At 57.4% G+C, this 21,445-nt stretch overlaps 1 protein-coding gene and 1 long non-coding RNA gene across 12 annotated transcripts in view; one reads left to right on the forward strand and one right to left on the reverse strand.

The window, feature by feature from the left end:
• TBC1D22A (TBC1 domain family member 22A) overlaps positions 1–6,400 on the reverse strand; it is a 326,013-nt gene extending 319,613 nt beyond the window's left edge. For 3 of the 8 annotated variants that reach the window (XM_058740978.1, XM_058740973.1, XM_058740971.1), the window contains exon 1: positions 6,177–6,398. In XM_058740978.1, the coding sequence (XP_058596961.1) occupies positions 6,177–6,238 (62 nt within the window). In that variant the 5' untranslated portion in view covers positions 6,239–6,398. Of the gene's footprint in view, positions 1–6,176 lie in introns of all 8 variants that reach the window. The other 5 variants (XM_058740977.1, XM_058740972.1, XM_058740970.1 and 2 more) reach the window with 2 other exon arrangements.
• A 56-nt stretch (positions 6,401–6,456) lies between these two features.
• Positions 6,457–20,727, forward strand: LOC131518682 (uncharacterized). Of its 4 annotated transcripts, none has more exons than XR_009265239.1 (4): positions 6,457–6,649; positions 9,216–9,362; positions 10,076–10,213; positions 16,385–20,727. It is a non-coding gene; the product is annotated as an uncharacterized LOC131518682 (long non-coding RNA). The 4 variants fall into 4 exon arrangements; XR_009265240.1 differs by lacking the exon at positions 16,385–20,727 and adding an exon at positions 11,896–14,330; XR_009265238.1 differs by lacking the exon at positions 16,385–20,727 and adding an exon at positions 13,796–14,330.
• Positions 20,728–21,445: the final 718 nt, after the last annotated feature.

Here is a 21,445-nt window from a genome sequence, read left to right on the forward strand (position 1 = left end):
TGCCGGAGAGGGGCCAGCCCACCCTCGAAGACTGGTGGAGTTACCCGGCCACACTCAAGGGCAGGACTGCAGGGGCAGGTGCAGAGGGCTACCTACAGCCCTTCCCACCCGGCATCCCCCCAGCACACTTCTCTGATCCTCCCGCTCCCCGCTTAGGGGCCCTCGTGGCCGCCGTAACAAACTCGCACAAACAGCGGCTTAAACCCACACGATTATTATCTTAAAGTCCGGCAGTCAGCAGTCCCAGGCGGGTCTCACCAGGCTAACGTCTAGGTGCTGGCCATTGTGTTCATTTCTGGATGCTCTGGGGAGAGTCTACTCCCTGCTCACTCGGGCTGTTGGCAGAATCCAGTTTCTTGCGGCTGGAGGTATGGGGCTCCTGCTGGCTGTCAGGAGAAGGATGCTCCAGCTTCCAGGGGCCACCACACCCCCCGAGCTCATGGCCCCTTCCTCCGTTTTCAGAGCTGGCAACCGCAGACCAGAGTTCATCTCCTGCTGACTCTGAGCACTTTGAAGAGCTCACTGCATCCCACTGGATCCGCCAGGTCATCCAGAAGAATCTGCGGTCTCTGGGTCAGCTGATGTGCACCCTTCACCCTCCTCTGCCGTGCGACCTGGTTCCAGGTTCCTGGTTCCAGGGAGGAGGACGTGCACACCTTTGGGGACCACTGTTCTGCCAACCATACCCCATCCCTCTGGCCAGAACCCCGGTGACCACCTCAGCCCCCGACACGGAGGCCATCAGAGCGTCCCGCGAGCCCCGCCTGCAGCCTGGGACCCGAGCCCACGCACTCGAGTCCAGCGGCAGCCCCTGCCCTCACCCTCACCCTCTCTCGCCCTCTCCTCAAGGAGGATGGACAGGACCATAGCGACACCCTTCGGTGCTTCCTCACGGCTCTTGGACCAACACCCGACTCTTTTCCATGGCCTTCCAAGACCTGCACCCCTCCCAAGGCTCATCTCACAGTGCTCCCCTCCCGGCATGCTGCTCCCCGGCCCCTGGTGTCCCTACAGTGCGCCCATCCCAGCAGGAGTGCTCTGACGTCCCCCGCCCCCACATCCCAGCATCTCTACGTGCTGGCGCCACCTCGAGTTAGGCAGGACCTCTCCCGGGAGGGCACGGCCTTCCGTTCACGCGGTGTCCCGCTCTTCTGCAAACACTCCCCCGGGATTGCCTTCGAAGCCCTTCGCACCGCGCGAACTGACGTGCGGTCTCCCTCACCCACGGCCTGAGAGCCACCTCTCTCGGTTCCGCGTGGTACCTGGCACGTGGAAGGACGTTCTGAATGAACGGGTGATCCCGACAAATCCTCCCCTCAGTTGATGAGTGACGGTGGCCCGTGAAGATGACCGTGGAGCTCACGTCTCACGGGCTCAGGGACTCCTCGGGCTGTGGCGGCTGGACCGCGCGTCACCCTCTGCCCCAGCTCCGCCCCAGGCACCCACAGCCTTGCCATATTCAAACCGGGCCTTGCTTGCCGCCATCCCACTCACTAATGTCACCCTTCACAGGCCCCAGCTGCCCGCACGCCCTCCCGCGAGCCGAGCACACTGCCGAGCCGGGACAGCGAGCGGTGGGCCCACGCTGAAAGGCTGCCTGTGTTCTCACAGCCAGCGTGCGACGAGTTCCTGGCATGTCAAGCGAAGCGTGGCGAGAATGCCAACTGCAACCGCAGACCCCACAGGAGCCAAGCGAATCGACGGCCCCGGAAAGAACCGGCCCCGGAGAGTCGGAGACTGAACCTTGCGTCACCCACTTACTGATCCTTCTCGCGCCACCGTCATCCCTCACCCGGGTGTTCCCAGCAGCCTAACCCGTCTCCCCGCCGCTGCCCTTGCCCTCCTGGCCCCTAACCTACCACCCACTCAGCAGCCAGAGTGACCCTGCCAGACCAGAGGCAGCTCCAGCCGCCCCTCTGCCAAGACCCTCCAGTGTCCCCACTTCAGAATAAGAGACTGAGAGTCCACGTCTTTTCGCTGTGACCACGAGACCCGCCCCCACCCCCAGCCAGATCTCGTGCCCCGTGACTCTCTTGCCTCCTCCCTCGGCTACAGTCATCAGGCCCCCTGTTCGTCCCAAACCCGCCGGGGTCACTCCTGACAGGGGGCTCTGCGCTCTCTCGCCCTCTGCCCGGACCACGGTCCTCCAGCCACCCAAGGGGCCTGTGCACTCACCTCCTGCAAATCTTGCTCAAATGCAACCTCCTCTGTGAGGGCTTCTCCAGCCACCTTGTCACTGTGAGACCCTCCCCACTCTCCCTGCCTGCCTCCGAAGGGTCTATCCCAATTCTCTGCTGTACATTTCAGTAACAACCACCGTCTTCTCAGGGGTAACTCTCCCCCTAATGCAGTCATGGTATTTATTCTCTGCCCCTCCTGCTCCAATGTAAGCCCTGTGAGAGCACAGATTCAGATCTGTTTGGGTCACTGGTGTATCTCTAGCACCTGTTCCTGGCACAGAGTGTTGGTTCAACAAATACCTGGTGAATGAACAAATTTTCAAACGCTCAAAGCTGGTCCAAGAGGCCTTTTCTCACGCTCATCAAAGAGAATCAAAGAGAATCAAACTAGGGGCACCTGGGTGGCTTAGACGGTTAAGTGTCCGGCTTCAGTTCAGGCCGTAGTCTCATGGTTCTGGAGTTCGAGACCTGCATGGGACTGTGTGCTGACAGCTCAGAGCCTGGAGCCTGCTTCAGATTCTGTGTCTCCCTCTCTCTCTCTGCCCCTCCCCGATTCACATTTGTTCATTCATTCTTTCTCTCCCTCTCTCTCAAAAATAAAAAATTTAAAACAAATTTTTTAAAGAGAGAGAGAGAGAGTGAGAATCGGACTAGACCAAACAAATATGTGCCTGGAGGTCCCAGCCACTTAAGTCTAACCCAGCTTCATCAGGTTATACATGCAGAAACCAAGGGCCCCAGAGGTGACATGACCTGGTCAAAGTCACACAGAGGTAACAGGAAAAATAGGCTAAACCTGGACCACAGAACCAAGCCAGAGGTCTTTCCACCACATCACACATCCTGCCTCAACCAGAAGAGAAATCCCTAAGAAAGCACCAGCCAAACAGACAATCTACGGTCCAAGGTGTGCAGAGTGGGGGCCTACTGGCAAGACCACCTCTCGCGCAGTGTGAGCCCCTGCCCAAATCCCTTATTCCCTCGAGGTTAATCTGGAAGGAGGTTCGAATCAACCCCCATCAATCATCACTAACAATGCAAAGGGGAGCAAGGCACAGTCGTGAGACTCGCAGAGCGCACGGTCCAGAGAAGAACACATACCAACAATGCTGGGTTTGACGCACGAAAGGTTTGGTCCAGGCTGCACGAAAACACACAAGGCTTTATGAGGGGGTACACTGGAGGCGAACTTTGAAAGTTAAGAAAATTGAATAAGCCAGGCAAAGGGGATGAAAGAGAGGGAACGAACATTCTGGTCCGCTCTGACGGCATGAAACTGACCGAGGCATCACACAGCAGGTACACCAAGGAACCTGCAAGCCTGTCCGCACCGCTGAGGGCAAAGGTCAAAGCAAGGAGGGCTGCAAGATGTGGCTAAAGAATTGGGCAGGGGTCGGGTTATAAAGGGCCTTATAAAGCCTCAAAGGGTTATAAAGTGCCATGCTCCCCCACATGGCACTTCGGGGGGGGATACAACCAAGGGCCCTAACCCAAGCCTGCCCCCAGGGAGCGTCAGCTGGAGGACAGAGCACCGTTCTGTGACTCTACAACACTAAGGAGATGCAACACTGCGGGGCACCAGGAACTGCCTGGCAAACACTAAGTGCTCCGTGGCCACCAGCCATTATTGTCACAAGGACGCATGAGGAGGGGATCATGACTAAGGGACATTAAGGGCTGTGCGGTACAGATGACCCCCTAACGGCCCTGTATATTGGGTGGTGAGTCTGTTCTTCCTCCGTGGAGTTTCCCTGGGCTCATGTCCACACTCAAAGCGTCAGACAATCATGGGGACCACAGACAGGACGGGCAGAGCCACAGGACTCCGCCAGGAGCTCTGACAGTGCTGTGCCCGTGCAGGCAAAGCCCGAGTGTGTGCCAAGTGATGACCACGGGAAGGTGAGCCGCTGAGGGAAGAGGGCAAACCTGGGCGACGCCTGCTGCCAGCAACAGCAGCAGGGCCCTGGGAGGCACGGGGCGCGCAGCGGCTGGGCAGGCCTTGCCAGGGGCCCCAACCCCTCCTCGGTGCCCTGCCCTCCGCACTCACAGCCTCTGGCAGTTCTCCAAGACTCCACTCCAACGCTGAAACTCCAACAAGGGAGCCACTCTCCAAAATGCCTAAGACCCAGCACAGCGCCAAAGCCCAAGGGCGACGAAAGCCTGTCTTCGGTAACACAGAATCTCACGAAGGAAGCCGAGGGGGGCATGTTAGCTGCCTGTGGCCATCACACCACGACAGAAATCTATCCTGGCCGTCTGGGAGGCTTCAAGTCCAACATCAGGGGGTTGGCAGGGCCACACTCTGTCTAAAATCCTCACAGAAGGATCCTTCCTTGCCTCTTCCTGCTCCTGCTGGTTGCCAGGAAGCCTTGGCATTCCCGGGCTTGTGAGCGCACGGCTCCCACGTCTGCCTTCCTCTTCCCTGTTGTCTTCCCTACGTCTTCCCCGTGCGTCCAAACTGCCCTCTTCCGTGAAAGAGACCAGTCGCTGGACAAGGGCTCCCTCTAATCCACTCTGACCCCATTTTAACTTGAGTCCCTCTGCAAAGATGCTACTTTCCAACAAGGTCACGTTCCCAGGTTCCAGAGAGAGAGGAATCTGGGGGGAGGGGGACACTACTACAATCAATGCAAGGACAAATGACCAAGAGACAGTCATCAATCCAAAGCGTATTCGCCGTTACGACTCCACACAGCAGCCCCACGTTCTTACAGCTCAGCTGGCCGTTAAGAGTTTGTTCAGACCAAAGCCTCAAGAAAGACCCAGAAGGGACACAGAAGTTCTCCTGCACGTGGCTCAGCTTCCCTGGACTCCACGTCCCAGAGCATCTGCCTCTGTCACTACTGGGACCTCCTATTCTCTGCCATTGCAGAATTTTCACATCATTTCAGACCCTGACATGCTCCAAGCAAGCACAGCCCTGGGGAGGAAAACAGGATCTCCGGCCGCCTCTGGTGATCAATCCCCTCCCAAGTCCCTGGGCCAGAGCAAACAGTAACTCACTTCTACCAACTCCCAAATAGCTCTAAAAATACACGTTTCTGACTGAACACAATGAACTACAAAGCTTACGAACAACAGTGCCTATAATACAACACTTACAAATGAGCTGTGCTTATAAATGGCTCCACGTGCAGTCATTTGAACACCGCACATTCCTCATTTTCAGTAGGTCAGACCTTAGTTTCCAAATGGAATAAACCGTGTTCAGAAATCCTGAAATCTGTTTAGTCTATTTTCACCAGCGACTGATTTTATCCCAAGCATTTTCCCCGTCACGTCTTCGCGTCCCCTAGGGGCCCCGGCCAGGGATCAGTGACACGCCAACCAGGACTTTGGAGCTGTACAGCTTCCAGGGTGCACCCAGGCCTTTGCAAGCACTTCAGTTGTTTGTTTCTGTTTTTGTTTTCATTTTTGTTTAAATTTGCTTCCCGCTGCTGACTCGAGAAAGGAGTTGGTTTTGAGGCCAGAAAGTGGGATACATGGAAATTCACAGGGAGTCCCAAATCCACTTGAGCAAATCCTTGCTCAAGGCAAAAGCAGTCGTCCGCAAGAGAGACGAGAAGGCCACGCAAGTGGGTCAAACCGCCACGCCCCCTCCAGAAACCGACGTCCCAGAGAGCACAGCCCGGGGCCACTTTCCGGACTCCACCGAACTCTTCGAAGCACGACCCGAGACGGTGCCTTTCGACTTGCCCAGGGAGCCCGGCAGTTTCGCAGAAGGGAGCCTGCCAGTCTCGGGACAAACTTGCCGGCGACTCCCCCTCCTCCTCCCTTCAAGCCTCGAAGCTGCTTCGCGCAGCCCCTGTCGCCTCCCAGACCCTAAGCTCGGCCCCCCGCCCCCAGTTCCCCAACGCCCCGCACTTCCCCCGCGGTCCTCCCACAGCCCAGGTCACCCCCGCCCCCAGACCCCGACTCCACCCGCAGCCCAGCCGGCCGACGCGCCCACCTGACCTCTGACCCCTGACCCCCACCCGGCCTCCCCGTCACACCCACCTGCCCGGGACTTTGCTGTTGCTGCGCTTCCAGAACTGCTTCCTGGCCCCGTCGCTGGCCATGGCCTCTCCTCATCCCTCGGACTCACGGCCCCGACACCCGGAATGCAGCCGGCCGACCCCGGCGACCCTTTCCTGTACCCCGGGGGAGCCCCTCAAACGTCCCGGGACTCCGGAGTCCAGAGCCCAGAGGCTCTTCCGCCTCTCTCCGGAAGTTGTGCCTCCGCGCGTCCGGAAGTCCCGCCCCCCTCGCAGGCGCGCGTGACGCACGGCGCGGGCGCTGACGGCATTAAAGGGCGACGCCGGGGAGGAAGCGAGGTGGCGGTGGCGGTGGCGGTGGCTTGTGGGCCTGCGTGTGCTGTCCCGGCGGCGGGCTGGCACCCGCGCCCGCCTCCAGGCTCCGCTGCTGGGCCAGACGGCGGGGGTGGCGCGCTGAGCCCGGCGCAGAAAGATACGCCCGGGGTTTCAGAGTCGGTACGAAGCAAAGAGGGAAAATAATCTCACGTTGATTCCATAGTGAAATAATATTTGGGGTATATTGGATCCAGTAAAATATATTGCTGAAATTATTTTCTCGTTTTCTTTTACCTTTTTTTTTGTTGTTGTTGTTTTAACGTAGCCACCGGAAAGTGAAATTGCTGGTGCTGCTAGCACTACCTTCCCTTGGCCGTAGACCAAGGAGTCTGGCATTGCAGACTGGCACTGCGCCTGGGGAGCCCCTTAACACGCCTCCGCCAGTTCACTTGTGAAACACAAATCTGATTATGCTCTCTGATTAAAGTTTGCCTCCCTTGCCGATAATCAACATTGCTTCTGCGCTTGCCAAGCGCAAGATGCCGCACAAGGTGCTCTGTGTGCTTGCTCAGCCATGCGCCAACCACCCCCGGGAACGGCTGCCTCCTTCTGGAAGAGCAGAATGGTTCTCTCCCTCTGGCCACACTGAGGCTTAGACCTGTCTTGGCGATAGCGGGGCTGTTCGCAGCTGCTAGCACCCGGCCTGCAACATTTATCTGTCTCCACAGGTGGCTTGTGAGATCCTGCGGGGTGGGGCCTGTGTCTTCTGCCTCTAGAAATGTTTGTTGGGGGCGCCTGGGTGTCTCAGTTCTTTAAGCGTCCGGCTCTTGACTTCAGCTCAGGTCGTGATCTCATGGTTCATGAGTTCAAGCCCCACATGGGGCTCTGTGCTGACACCTCAGACAGAGCCTGGAGCCTGCTTCGGATCTGTGTCTCCCTCTATCTCTGCCCCTCCCCTGCTCACCCTCTGTCTCTCTCAATCAAAAATAAATGTTTAAAAATTTTTAATAAAAAAGAAATGTTTGTTGGGTGAATGACAACTGTGGGAACTCTCCAGGGATCCCCTTTAGTCTGCACAGAAACTCTCCAGGAATCTTCTCCCTTGTGCGATCCCAATGGATCTTTGGTGATCCCCTGATGACACAGCCTCAGTGGATTCTCAGGACCCCTGTGCTGCATAGCCTGATGAACCCTCCTGAGATCCTGTCCTTACACGACCTCGGAGAATCTCCGGAGATCTAATAAAGTTTCAGTGGATCCTCAGGGGCTCCTTCCTGACACGGCCTCAGGCAGTCTCTTGGGATTCTCTCCTGGTGGAGCTCAGGAAGGCCCCAGGGATTTCTCCCTGCTGTACAGCCCCGAGGCCTCAGAAATCCCCCTAGGAGACTGGCTCCTAACAGTATCAGGGGTCCCCTACAGACATCACTGGAGACCTTAGGGGTTTTCAGCGGCTTTTCCGGCTTGTTGCAAGAGTCTGCAAGGTGCCAGGGCAAAGATGATGGAAGTAGAATTTACATAGGAAAAATGGACAGTAGTTAGCAACTGGTTGGATGCAATTATGACATCTTAGATCGGTTATCCCTGTAGCTTGAGGATGCTTTCCTGCCTCACATCTCTTAGGAGAAGGAGCCAGACCAATACCAAGGTTGATGAAGTCTTCAAGACCCACTGAGCAAGAGGGTTAGCAGTGCCACGACAGGAAGAGGAGAGCAAGAGGTCAGCCTGTTTGCAACCTAGGTTTATGACTGGTTGAGGATGAACTGGGTTGATGTCACAGAGGTAAGTCCTCAGCCTCAGCCAAGCAGTAGGTTAGAGGACAGATCCGTCTCCAGACAAGGGGATGGGAGGACCTGCCAGGGCAAAGTCACAGGAATAGGTCAGCATCGTGAGCAACGAGACAAGCTCCAGAAATGGATTTTTGGGCCAGAGGGCATGGTAGGGATAGGATGTGAAAGGAGCGTCTGGTAGAAGGCCAGGTGTGTAAGCCAAAGTCTAGCCTATGGAGGGTGTAGGAATGGGGTCTCTGCAGGCATCAAAGAGGACAGATGCGTGAACACAGAATGAATGAGTGGAGCTTTTCGTACTCATTTGTGCAACAAATAATTACTGAGCAGTGAGCACAAGAAGCTTACTTTCACTAAGATTTAGGCTAAAAGAAATTAAAACCAAGGGCGTGACATTTCACCCCGGACAGATGGGCAAAAACTTAAAACCTGTCAGTGCCCAGATTGGTGAGGATGTGGATTTGTGAGCAGTGCAGAATGAACTCTGATTCGCTGCTGGTGGGAGTGGAAATTGATTCACTAACTCTCGACAGCTATCCAGCAATTTCTAGCGGCTAAGGACGCATATACCCTACAACCCAGCAATTCCAATCTTGGTGTGCACCCCAGAGCAGCTCGCCTATGTGTGCAAAGACAGGAACGTTCATTGTAACTGCTGGGGGGAGGGGGGGAATCATAAAGTAATCTATAGGAGAATTGATAAATGATACATAGTTACCCAATAGGATGCTATATGGTAAGAAAATAACTATAAATACATCAACATAAACGAGTTTCACAACATTGAGTGAAAAAACGTTGAACGTGAATGCATGTGGTATTTAACGCCATCTTTTTAAACTAAAAGAATGCTAAACACCAAATTCAGGAGAGTGGTTTCCTCTGGGTATTGGTGGCGACTTTAATCAGTAAGGCATTCAGGGGGCTTCAATGCTATTATCACACTTTATTTCTTCTGGCAGATGGAGTGTATTCAGCTGTTATATTATTTATGACTCTCCGGATGTCGACGAAATGATTGACAACACGTGATGATTACGGAGCCTCCACTGCTGTGTCCGTGAGCAGACTCTTGGAAAAGCCTGCATTCGTGCAACAATGAATGAGTGGTGAGTGTTCACAGGGAGGCCCGGCGGGGTCAGGACAATCGATCAGATCTGTGACTGCTGTTTAAGGTGAAGGGACGAAATGCAAGGAGTGGTTCCAGGTCGAGGGAGCGTCACTGATGCAGCAGGGACACAAGACAAGACCAGAGTGCTGGGTAACGGGCGAGGCTTCGGCGAGGCTCTAGGAGACACAGGTTGGGCTCCCTGAGAGACAGGCCCTTGCATGCAGGCTGCTGCTTGGGGAGGAGAGGCTGACTGGTGAGGGGCCACCTGGCCCTACAGGGACGTCCTGAACTGAGACCAGAGGGTGGAGCCTTTGCACCGTGCACAAGCCAGTCTGCACGGGGCTGCGTCCAGGGAGGGGGTAGCCCGCAGCTGACGGCAGCTCCCCAGGAGGGACTTCTCTGGGCCATCGGCAGCCTATACTCCCAGCCAGGGAGGGAATGAGAGCCCTCATTCTGAGGGGCGAATCTGGGCAGCACGCAGTAATGCCGACCACGGTCCACCTTGGCGCCCCTCAGACCCGCCAGCCACAGGGGTCACCGTCGGAAGAGCGTCTCCAGGATTCTGACTGCTCCCTTTTGTGGAAATTTACAAGAGGAAGGTTGATGCAATCTTGGGGCCACAGCAGCTGCTCACCCTGTGCCTCCACTTCCTGCCCCTCTGCCCTCACCACTGTGGGTTCCCTCCACCGAGTAGCATCTCTCCTGTTCTAGATGAGCTACCTGGTGGACCGGCCCGGACTCTCATCTCTCATCTAGAGGCTTTAGAACCTCGGCCAACACACCCTTCTCAGGTCACGGCTGCTGTGCTTGTCCACATACCATCAAAACTGGGCAGAGAGGCAGGCTCAGGTAGGTGCCAGATGTGTTCTACCCCCGCCCCCGCCCCCGGGCAGCAGGATCCCTACCTCCTCCGGTGGCCGCGAGGAGACCCCTTCCTTGACCTGCTAGTCTTCTGGCACAAGGAGCCGTGACCCAACATTGAATCAGACTCTTACCACATCCCTTTCTGGAAGCATTTGCCCTCTAGAAGAGGTCAGGATTGTGAGAACCGGACAAACTCCCCTGGAGACAGCATTGGTGGGCAGACCCACTCCTGCCTCCACCCCCTGCTTCCCGCACCCAAGTCTATACTTAGAGGAGACACATGTCAGACGCCCCCACTCACAGGCTATCAACTCTGAGCCGAAAGGCAGCTTCATTGCTCCGCTGGGCCAGCAGCTTCTGGGCCATGTGGTGTGTTAGGGGACCGGTGGGTCCCAGAACCACGGGCTCACCGCCCCCACCTCCTTCGCCGTAAGCGGGTCCCCAGCACCAGCACGAGGTTGCACAGAGCCTCCTGTCAACAGGTCAGATGCCACACAGGACATGTCCGTGAATGGCTGTCCCCTACTGCCTCCACTCACATACCCTGTGACGACCCTACATGCAGGGGAGGCCAGGCAGTGTGGTCTGGCTGGGCGTCCGTTCCCACCTATCCTAAGCTCTGTTACCGAATGATGGTGGGATGGATATTGGAGGACAGTGGCAGCGACTCCCATCTTACAGAGCATGCGATCAGCTCCCAGCACTGAAAGCGACGAGTAAAGGCGGGCGGTGTGGGGGGGTGTCAGCCTCCGCCCCCGCAGTGTGGACGTGTGGCATCCATTGCTGCTGGAGGGAAGCTTCGGGGCTGAGTCATGTCACTGCACACCCGTTTCACTGCTCAGGCTGTGCCCTCTGCCTCCTTTCTCTCTCACTCACCGGAGTCCCCCAAGGTCCAAGGCTTACCCTGGATGATGCCTTCGACCAAAAGTAAAGGGACGCTGGCCTAGCGGTGCTTTGAACGTTGCTTCCTCCCAAAAAAAGGCCAGCGGGGAGAGGCTGTTGCGATGTTATAGCGGCTGAGCCACTTAGGGATGTAGGGGACGCTGGGTGCACGTCCAGGACCCAGGTACCCCGTCCCCACTGCCATAGTGCTGGTGCTGCCCACGCCCAGCTGAGTGCTCCCTGGGGACCATCTGTCCTCTGTCCGAGGAAGCTGCCTCACCCCTAGGACATCCCACACGCGCGGTGACTGGCCAGTGTGAAGAGACAAAGACCTAGCCCTCTGGCCTTAGCTCAAGCCATCCCTGAAGGGCTGTCCCGGCTCCAGGATCTCCGGGAAGGATGGACCAGATGAGGCCACTGTACCTGCATGTGGCTCAATTTCTGCTCATCCGGTCCTGCCCTGCGTCCCTCCCTCCCTCACCAATGTGGCTCCCAAGTACATCGTCAGCATAGCACTGTCCGTAGTAGTCAGGGTTTTCCAGGGAAACAGAACCAAGGCGGGGGTGGGGCATAAATGGAAATCTATTATGACGGATTGGCTTGCACAATCATGGAGGCCGAGAAGCACCACGACCCAGCGCCTGCAAGCTGGACGGCCAGGAGCCCCAGTGGTGTAATCCCAGTGTGTGCGTGCAGAGAAAAAGGACATCAATCCCAGCCCAGGCGGTGAGGCAGAAAAAAGCCTAACTCCTCCTCCTCCCTCCTCCCTCTTGTGCTCTTTTCAGGCCATCGGGAGTTGCCTGAGGCCCACCCACGCTGGGAAGAGGGTCTGCTTTGCTGGGCCTGCCAATTCAAATTCAAATTTCATCTGGAAACACCATCACAGATATACCCAGAATGATACTCAATCTGGGCACCCCACGGCCAGTCAAACTGACACAAAAAATTACCCATCCCCCAGTAAGCCTCCTACAGGAGCAATTCCTCAAGTCCACTGTCTCAGATGAGACAAATGTCCCCAAGCTCAGGCTTGCTGCCTCATGGTCACAAGATGGTGTCACAACTCCATCTATCATGTGCTCCTGCCAGTATCCCAGCCAGAAAGGGAGGGAAGGAGGCCAAAGAAAAAAAATAAAAAGATAAAAGATCTCTCCAGAAGTCCTGTTTTATCCAGGAAGGGCAGTCCCCCCAGCCGGCTTCCTTGTGAGCCAGAACTAAGTCAGCCCCAATCACTAGGGAGAGTGGACTGCTGGCCGGACTCCTTGGAACTTCCCCTGTGCGGCCAGGGGAGGAGTCACTCCCCATCCGAGCTACAGGCCCCAGCCCACGACAATTTCCAGCTTCTGTTTGCAGAGAGGAGGGCGACTGGCTGGGGAAGTATCAGTCGGTGCCCCTCAAGGCGGGAGGGGTCAAGGGCATGGGGGGGTGGCGGGGGAGACGCCGGGGCAGGCGGGCCCTGAGCCTCACCTGGGACTCAGACAGCAGGGCCTCCAGGCCTGTCTCCTGCTCCCATTGTACCCCTCCCCGCCCACCCACACACCTCTGCACAGCTCTGCAGCCCACGTCCTGATGTCCTAACGTGGCAGTCTCCTGTCCCAAATGCTCCAGGGACCCCATCGCCCTCTGCGAAAGCCAAGCCTCTTCTGCTGGCTGCAAAGTGTCTGAGTCCCGCTGCCTTCTCCCCTGTCTCTCCAATCTCACTTTTTGTGCCCCAGATGCACCCCATAAAGGCAGAAGAGGCCCCCAGCTGCCTCTGTGTAGCAGAGACAGGAGACAAGAGCACACTGAGAACACTAGCAGTGCCCACACACAGCACTGCGGGTCAGCCCTTCTGTCACCCGGTCCTTACCACCCTCCCCCTGCAGCCTCCTCCCCCTGCAAGCCCCCTCCCCCCCCCCCGTCCTCCTCTCCCCTGCACTTCACCTTTGCAGGTGGCCGGCCAGCGTGCAGTGCCCGCCCCCACAGGGACCCCGCTGAGTCTCAGTCTGAGTGACCACCACACGTCTGGTGGATGTGACGCTCTCTCTGCTGGGGTCGGATGTGGCCTCCTGTGGCCAAATGACCTCAGACTGAGTTACACACTGAACACTAACACCTCCCGCCTTGCAGAAAAGGAAACAGAGCCCAGTACAAAATGACCCACAGCAATACCCGTCCCCTAAAATCTTGGTAAAGTTCAGTCACTCTGCCTCTGGTCAAGTCCAAGGGCTGGGATCCAAAGCCCAAAATCTTACCAGCGGGTAGAATTTAAACCAGAAATAAATTTCTGTCTCCTAGCAATAGGGTGTGGTATTCAGCCTAGCCGCCCCACCCACCCACCGTCTGATGGTCTCCGCTACGAGGGCACGGGACCGATAGCCTCAGTGCTGAAGTGTCGGGTGTATGCACCTTGCTGTGCACTGCGCCCCAGCTGCACCCCATAAAAAGAGGGCATGCCCTCTGGGTCAGAGTCACGCTTCTAGGGGGGTGCTGGGGACAGGCCCAGGGCCGGGCTGGGTGTCCTCCTGGCCCCCGCCCCAGGACTTCCCTGCTAACTCAGCAGCCTGCCTTCTCAGCTGGCATTAGCTTGGCTTGGAGTGAAGGCTTGGTGTTCTGGACCTCTGGCCATCTTGGAGGAGCAGAAAGGATCCCTCCCAGCCAGCTTGTATCTTCTGGCTTCTCTGCCTTCACCTGGGCCAGTTTCAGGCTTACGATGTCTCAATGTGTCTCTCGGGAGCTTAACAGATGGGCCGCGGCCCCTCCACCCTGTGAGGGCGCCGGCTGACTCTCCCGGTGCTGCAGTCTCCAGGGACATAGCCCGTGCACCTGAGTGAGGAGGGGACAGTTCGGCTTGTACCGATCTCCTAGGGCTGCCGGAGCAAAGGACCACCAGCTAAGCGACTGAAAACAACGCAAGCTATTCCCTCACAGTGCTGGAGCTCAGAAGTCCAAATGCAGGTTCACCAAAGGGCTAGAGTCAAGGTGTCGGCAGGGAGGCATTCCTTCCAGAGGCTCCGGGGAAGAGCCTGCTTCCTTGCCTTTCCAGCTTCCGGCAGCTGCCCACTGTGGGTGGCTGGTGGCCCCTGCCTCCATCTGGAAAGCTCCAGCCTCTCTCTTGTCACTTCAATTCCTCCCAGACCCTGCTCTCGAGGACCTGCTCAGATCACCCAGCGCCATCACCCCATCTCAGGGCCTTTAACTTAATCACACCTGCAAGCTCCCTTTTGCCATAGGCAGTAACGATCACAGGTTCGGGGGGGGGGGTGGAGGATGCAGAGAGCTCTGGGGGCCATGACTTGGCCGACCATATTTCATGACATCTAGCAAAAGTTCCCATTTTACCCCCATGAAAGAGAGGGGTCCTCCTTCCTGCCCCCTCCCTCCCTCAATTTGGCCATTTCTAGAGTTTAGGGTCTACCCCTAGCAACACCCCACTTCCTAGGGCTGAATTCCGCATGAGTTAGGATGCTGGCAGGTGCAGGAAAGAGGAAAGAAAATCTGGCTCGGGTGGGTTTACACTGAAAAGGGAAGTCCTTGGCCTGTGCAGAGGAACAAGCCCAGAAGTGAATGGAAGTTTGGAGAAGGACTGAACAGCCAGACCATGACCCCTGGAGGTCACAGGATGCCTCTGTAGGCCCACTTGGACGATGTGCCTACCCCTGAGCCAATCACTGTGGCCGGGGAACACCACCATTGGCATGGTCTACCCCAAAGGGGTGATGGGAGTCTGTCCTTCCAAAGGTTGTGACTGCTTCCCAACAAGGGGAGGGGTGGCGTGGATGCTGGGGAGGAACCCCAAAGTCTACTGTGCCACCCAAGGGAGGACCCACGTTGACAGACTGATTTGATCACCTAAAGATGTTGACTGATTTGTCAACATTTTTTAATTGGACAAAATGTATGCACCATGCTTGACACAGTGTTAATATATGGAAATCTTATAAATACGCAAGTAAAAGACCCCAACAGTGATGAGGGAACTTGGGGCAAGCTGAGGGCAAAATACAGGCTAACAGAACCCCCCCCCTCAGGTGGCATCTGTGTGATAGATTCCTCAGACACTCCTGGCCGCCCAACAACCAAGGACAGGGGTTAAGTGCTTGCCACGGAGATGTGGGAAACTAAGGCAAATGAGAAATTAAAATTGTCTTACTGCCTGCAGCCCACTGACAGGTCCTTGAAACTGGCAAAGTGACCTCCCTCTAGGAGCTCAGCTGCCTCGATGATGACACTTGGCTGGGGGCGAAAGGGAATCTTGGCTTATCATTATCCCAACCTCGAGGACCCTGTAAGTCTACTTTAACAAATAAAAATTCCTTTGGAGGGGTGCATGGGTGGCTCAGCCGGTTAAGCATCCGACTGAGGCTCAGGTCATGATCTCACTGTTCCTGGGTTCGAGCCCCGCATCGGGCTCTGTGCTGACAGCTCGGAGCCTGGAGCCTGCTTCGGATCCTGTGTCTCCCTCTCTCTCTGCCCCTCCCCCGTGCACACTCTGCCTCCCTCTGTCTCTCAAAAATGAATATAAACATTTAAAACAAATTCCTTTGGAAACTTCCTTTATCTCAGCTCCCCCAAGGTATATGCTGGCATTCATACTCTAAGCTTATGGCCCCCTGATTACATCTGAAGGGTCTCATGACTGAGGTTCTACTAGACGGTAAAAAGTGGTGTTTCCTTAGCAACAGCCAGCCCCTCAAGGTCCTGGAAACCTTGCTTCCAAAATTCCTTACAGACCTACCCTATCCCTGCCCCCCTCCCAACCTGAGGATATACAATCAGTTACCCATCACAACCCCAGTGCAGCTCTTTCTGCCCACAGGTCCTGTCCCTGTGCTTTAATAAAATCGCCTTTTTGCACCAAAGATATCTTGAAGAATTCTTTCTTGGCCACCGGCTCCAGACCCCCCCCGCAACCATCACCCCAAAACTTCATCCATAGGAAACAGTCCAGTTTTTTTTAAATAAATACACTTTTTTACGTTTTAATTAACTGCCACCTATTTTCCGCTAAACCGCAAAATGCCTCCTGCCCGCTCTTGTGGGCCTGCTCCACTCAGCAGCGTTTTTCAGCAAACGGGAACAGTCACGTGTCACACCTACAGTTGCTGCACGTCTGTCCCGAAAGGTGCGGTCTGGCACGCCGTTCCCCCAACACTGTGCCTTGATCGTCCCAGCTGCTCCCAACACGCTCGCTGGACTGAATTTAAGGTTTCAAAGTTTTCAATGCAGAAAGTACTATTTGCAAAGGCTGCTGTCCTGCCCCATCGTCTAATAAACGTTTCCTCTTGGTTCTAGGGTTGGGATGAACATTACATTCCAGAAACTTCGATGGGAGCAGGTGCACAGGGAGGAAGAGCAATCCAAGGGGCAGGGGCTGTGCCCACCAGAGAGCACAGAGATGCACCAGCACAGACATGAAACGCACTCCTGTTGTGCTCGGTGCTCCGAGGGGCTCCTGAACAGTTATCTGTTCTTGACGGCCCAGGTGCTCAGTGAACTGAACAAAAATTAATCTGCCCAGCTCTGAGATAAGGGGCAGGGGGCGCCGTGGGGTCTGCACCCGCCACCCCTTGCCACCCTCCTACTTCCGGGATGGCCTGCAGATGTGGCTGGTTCTTCCAAAGGAGGAGAGTGGCTGCTCAACCAGATCCCCTGGGACATGGCGGGGGGACGAGGGTGAGCCCTTCTAGGGAAGTGAGGCTCCCTGGTATCATATCTGAAGGCAGCACCTGCCCAAGGGGCCGAGCCCAGGACAGAGCTGCTGTGAAGTGACCCCATGGCACCGTCCAAGGGACTTCTGCCGTGCCTCAGCCCCTCCATCGCTGAGTGTCCCAGGCATGGAGCAGGCAGAGCAGAGGCGAGACCTCAGGGGACAGCCTTGGGCAGCAACCGGGAGGACCTCAGTGCAGGAACTCCCCTGTCCCCCTCCTACAGCACACTCAGTGCCTCCGGGCTGCCTCCGACTTCCCACCCCCCGCCCCCTTCACCCCTTCAGCCCGGGTGTCCCACGTCTCCTGGCTCCCAGCCCACCTGGACCTTCACGACTGGGAACCTCCCGGACACTAGGGAGCAAGGAGCCTCTGCAAGGCGGCGAATCCCTTCGCTGCACCATTTACCAGCCATCTCTAGATGGCGCAGAGTGGAGGAAAGACTTGGGCCACCCTCCAGCCAGGAATGAGCAGAGGCCAGGATTGAGGAATCCGTAAGGCTCGCTTGGAGAGGTGCCTGGTCAAGAGGAACACATCCGCATTTGAAATGAGATGCCTGGACAGAGTCCCAGGAGTCCTGTGGGAGCCAGGCCCAGGGACACCTGAGCCCAAACCCTCAGCCCGCTCTGTGCCCCTGGCACAGGGACAGCCAGGGAGGCCAAGACAGGGGGCTGCCACCCCCAGCCTTAAACGACAAGCAGTGTGCAGAGGGTTCTGACGGGCAGGGGCAGAACCCAGGCCAGCCAAGCAGGCACAGGGCGGGGTCTCTGGTGGTCCACAATGCACCCTCCCAACCAATGGGCTGGTAACACCCCCAGGGCCCCGATGCCCCCGAGACGCCTCCTCTGCATCCCCCTAGAGCAGGCTGCGTCTGTGACCAGTCCCCATCCCTCTGGCTACGGGGTCCCTGGTGGGCAAGAACCTCCCACTCCACCTGACCTGGCCGTCTCTGGGCCAATTGGTCAGTGGCAATAGGCTGGGCATTCAGGACGTGCTTGTCAAGTGAACCGGGTAGAAGTGACCAGAGGAAAATGGAGACGCCAAGAACTAGGCCCACCCTGTCCCGGCCCCACAGGCCTGAAACCCTTCCCCCCTTTCCTGGACCTCTACCTCAGCTCCATGGTCCAGGGGCAATGGCTGTGGGGCCGGGAGAGCTCTTCCTCCCCAGCTGCACCACGTGGTTTATAGATATCGGTGACCAGTCTAAGAGAAGCGTCTCCGCTCAGGAAGGTCTGAGGCCCAAACATGTTATTCCTGCTTCAGGATTTACCTTGGTAGGATACAGAGGGAAGGGAGGTGGAGAAAGTGGCCGGAGCCTCACCTTACCCATCTGTAAAATGGGGCCATAATCCCATCCTGCATGCCTCACCGGCTTCTTGTAAAGATCGAGGGAGAAAGGAAGGAGCTAGACAGAAGAGGTGTGGAGGCAGGGAGAGAGGGCAAGAGGAAGGAAGGAGGGAGACTGAAGGGCACCTTCTGTCCTTTCAAGCCTCGGAGAAGCTGCTGGTGCATGGCTGGTGCATGGTGGAGGGCTGCCCTCATAAGCTCTCAGCCCAGGGTTCGGTTCTGGGAGCTGTCAGAGTGGGGCTGTGGCCCCGCGTCACGGGGGGGGGGGGGGGGGGGGCTCTTGGGCTTTCTGGCTCCCGGCCAAGCACATGCCTTCCCCTCCCTGCCCTACTTGTTTCCTGCTTTCCTCGGTCATCCTGTCAACCACTGACCCCAGAGGCTCCTCCTGGGCTGCCCGCCTTGGCCACACCTGGAGTCTGAGAGTCCTGCCTGAGGCACAGCAGAGGCTGCAGGGAGCTGAGAGTCAGGCTTGAGTCATCACATCCACCAGTGGCCCAGGGGGAGGGACAAGGGGTCCGGGGGTGTCAGGGACTGAAGGGTTCACGGAAATTGGAAGGAGGGCCTGGACAGTGTCTGAGCTATCCAGGACGGCTGTGCCGGCCTCCCGGCCCTGTCCCGTCCTGCAGCCCCAGCACCATGCCGGCTGCCCGGGCCCACAGCCTGCGAGGCTTGTCTCCCCTCCTTTCCTGAGCATCCTCCTTGAGTCATGGGCCTGGCATCACTCACTGAAACCTGGAAGTGACTCCAGGTGCAGCCAGAGAGCTGGCTGGGGTCAGGAGGCCCCCACTCCGTGTGACACGGGCACAGCCAGATTCTCTCTGGCCCTCACCTTCCACAACTGTGAAATGGGGGTGTAATCACTCTTCCATGCACCTCTTCTAAAGATCGGACTCCTCCCAGCTCTCAACTACAACACACAACACACAACACAGACCTACTTTTCCTGTTGAAATTCCTGCCCCTGCTGTTGGCGGGACAGGCAGACCCTGACTGGGAGGCTGTTTGTGGCCGGTGGTGCTGGTGGGGATGGGTGGGGCAGCCCGGCAGAGGAGCATCCTTTAAATGTCTGCCCGTGGATCTGGATTCACGCTATGACTCATGGTCATGCCGGCTTCAGCCCATTTCCTTGTTGGAAGAAGAGCGTAATGAAAGGGCGAATTCTTTCCTGCAGGAGTTTAAGCAGCCGACAAAGCAGGCTCTGTGTACCTGGAGACTTTGCCCTTCCTGCTAACGGCTTCCAGGGAAGTCACAAACCGTGCAGAGAGAGCGGCAGGCTGGGAGCCTTAGGGTGTCAGAGCCGGCTGGCGTCTCAGACCCGTCTCTTCTGCGTCCCGATTTGGCAGACGGGCAAGCTGAGGCTCAGAAACCAGCAATATATTTAAGGCCGAGTTGGGTTGGGCCCTGGCATCCCTGATCCCCCAGCTGGTGTGGGTTTACTGGCCCCTCCGCTGTTGAGAGTGAGCAACCCCCCAAAGGGGAGGAAGAACCAAGGGGAGAGAGGTGCAGTCGCCACGGAAGAAGGAAGGGGGTACAAATGCAGGGATTTCTCTCTCAGGCTCCCACCCCTGGTTCTTGGGTACCGCAGGGGCTAAAGGGGCAGAAAACCAGAGGGGCAATCCCAAGAAACACCACTGTACTTCCTGACCTCCCCAAGCAGTTGTCCACAGGGAGGCCCAGCTATCGGGGCCCTGACCGCTGAGACCCATGCTTCCCTTTGAACGTGGGGAAGCCTTCGGGAGAGAAAAGCACATCCAAGGCCTCCGTGTCGGCGGGAAAGACCCTGAGAGTCTCTCTGGCCCCCATGTGTACTTTGAAGGGAAGTGGGGCCCAGCAAGGCAAGGGGAATGGCCCAAGGTCGCCTGGCTGGCCACCGGAGCAACCCGGGGCCAGAAGATGTCCCTCGGCACCCAGTCAGGGCTCCCCCCACACCAGCTGCCTGTGTGTCCGAGAGGCTAGAGTTCTGGCCCAGAGAGACAGGCTGGCTCTCAGCAGCAGCAGCAGCAACACGGAGCCAGGCTCTCCGCCAGGCCCCGTGCAGGCAGCTACATGCCAGCTGGCCTCTGGGGCTGGGCGGTGACCAGGTGGCCCCCAGGCCCGGGTACAGAGCAGGTTCGGGGCCTGGCCTCCTGACCCTGGGTGGGACGGGGCGAGGCGGGACCCCACTGTGCCTCGCCCAGCGGCCTGAGGACCACCTACCTCCAGATCAGCTGGGGAGAGCGGGGATGTGCAGGCCCTCATTCCACCCCCCACCCCAGCGAATCAGGGTCTCTGGGGGTTGCGCCTCCCCTGCTCCACGCACCCTCAACCTTGGCCTGTGGACAAGCAGGAGGCAAAATTGGGTGTGTCCCCAGGGGCGGGGCGCCCTCAGCACCCCACCTACCAGGGCAAGAACGTTGCGTGTGGAATTTTCCATGACCCACAAACGTGTGGGGAGGCTGTGGCGGACTTGCCGGCCCGCGGCTCACGTGCAGCCGCTAATTGGCGCTGCCTGTTCTATTTCTGCTCCAGACCCTAATGAGGTCACCCAGCCAGCGCCACCCGAGATGAACCCAGCTGGACGGCTTGGGGCCCAGGGGCCCAGGGGCCCAGGGGCCCAGCGGCCCAGCTGCATGCCTGGGGGAGGCTACGAAACCTGGATCAGGGCAGCCTGGGACGACCGCCCACTCGAAATGGAAAGATTCACCAGGGTGCGGGGGTGGGGAACGTCGCAGGCAGGCCCGGGGAGCCGCTCACCCGGGACAGGCTGCGCGACCTTGGGGGCCCGCCCGGTGGGGCGCCTTCCTGGCCGGGTGGGTTGTTGGCTGGTCGGAAGGGGGGAGGGCCAGAGGGGCTCCGGAAGTCACAGAAGCCCTTGGAGTATCAGCTGCAGACCCTGGCTGGGCCCCCCACTGGACCTGCACAGCCAGGCGGGGACCCCAGGGCTCCTCACTGCCAACCACCACGCCAGCGGCAGAAAAACACAGCTGAAACCGCTCACGTGAGCACCATTTAAAGTATGCAATTCAGGGCCGCCTGGCAGCTCTTTATCTCCAGGGCATGAGTTCGAGCCCTATGTTGGGTGTAGAGATTACTTAAATAAACTTAATAAAAATAAAAAAAGTGTAGGGGCTCCTGGGTGGCTCAGAAGGTTAAGGATCCGACTCTTAGTTTCAGCTCAGGTCACAATCTCACAGTTTTGTGGGTTTGAACCCCACGTGAGGCTCTGCGCTGACAATGCAGAGCTTGCTTGGGATCCTCTCTGCCCCTCCCCCACTAGTGCACTTGCTGTCTCTCTCTCTCTCTCTCTCTCTCTCTCTCTCTC

Source organism: Neofelis nebulosa, chromosome 8 (assembly GCF_028018385.1).
Source record: "Neofelis nebulosa isolate mNeoNeb1 chromosome 8, mNeoNeb1.pri, whole genome shotgun sequence".
Classification (NCBI taxonomy): domain Eukaryota; kingdom Metazoa; phylum Chordata; class Mammalia; order Carnivora; family Felidae; genus Neofelis; species Neofelis nebulosa.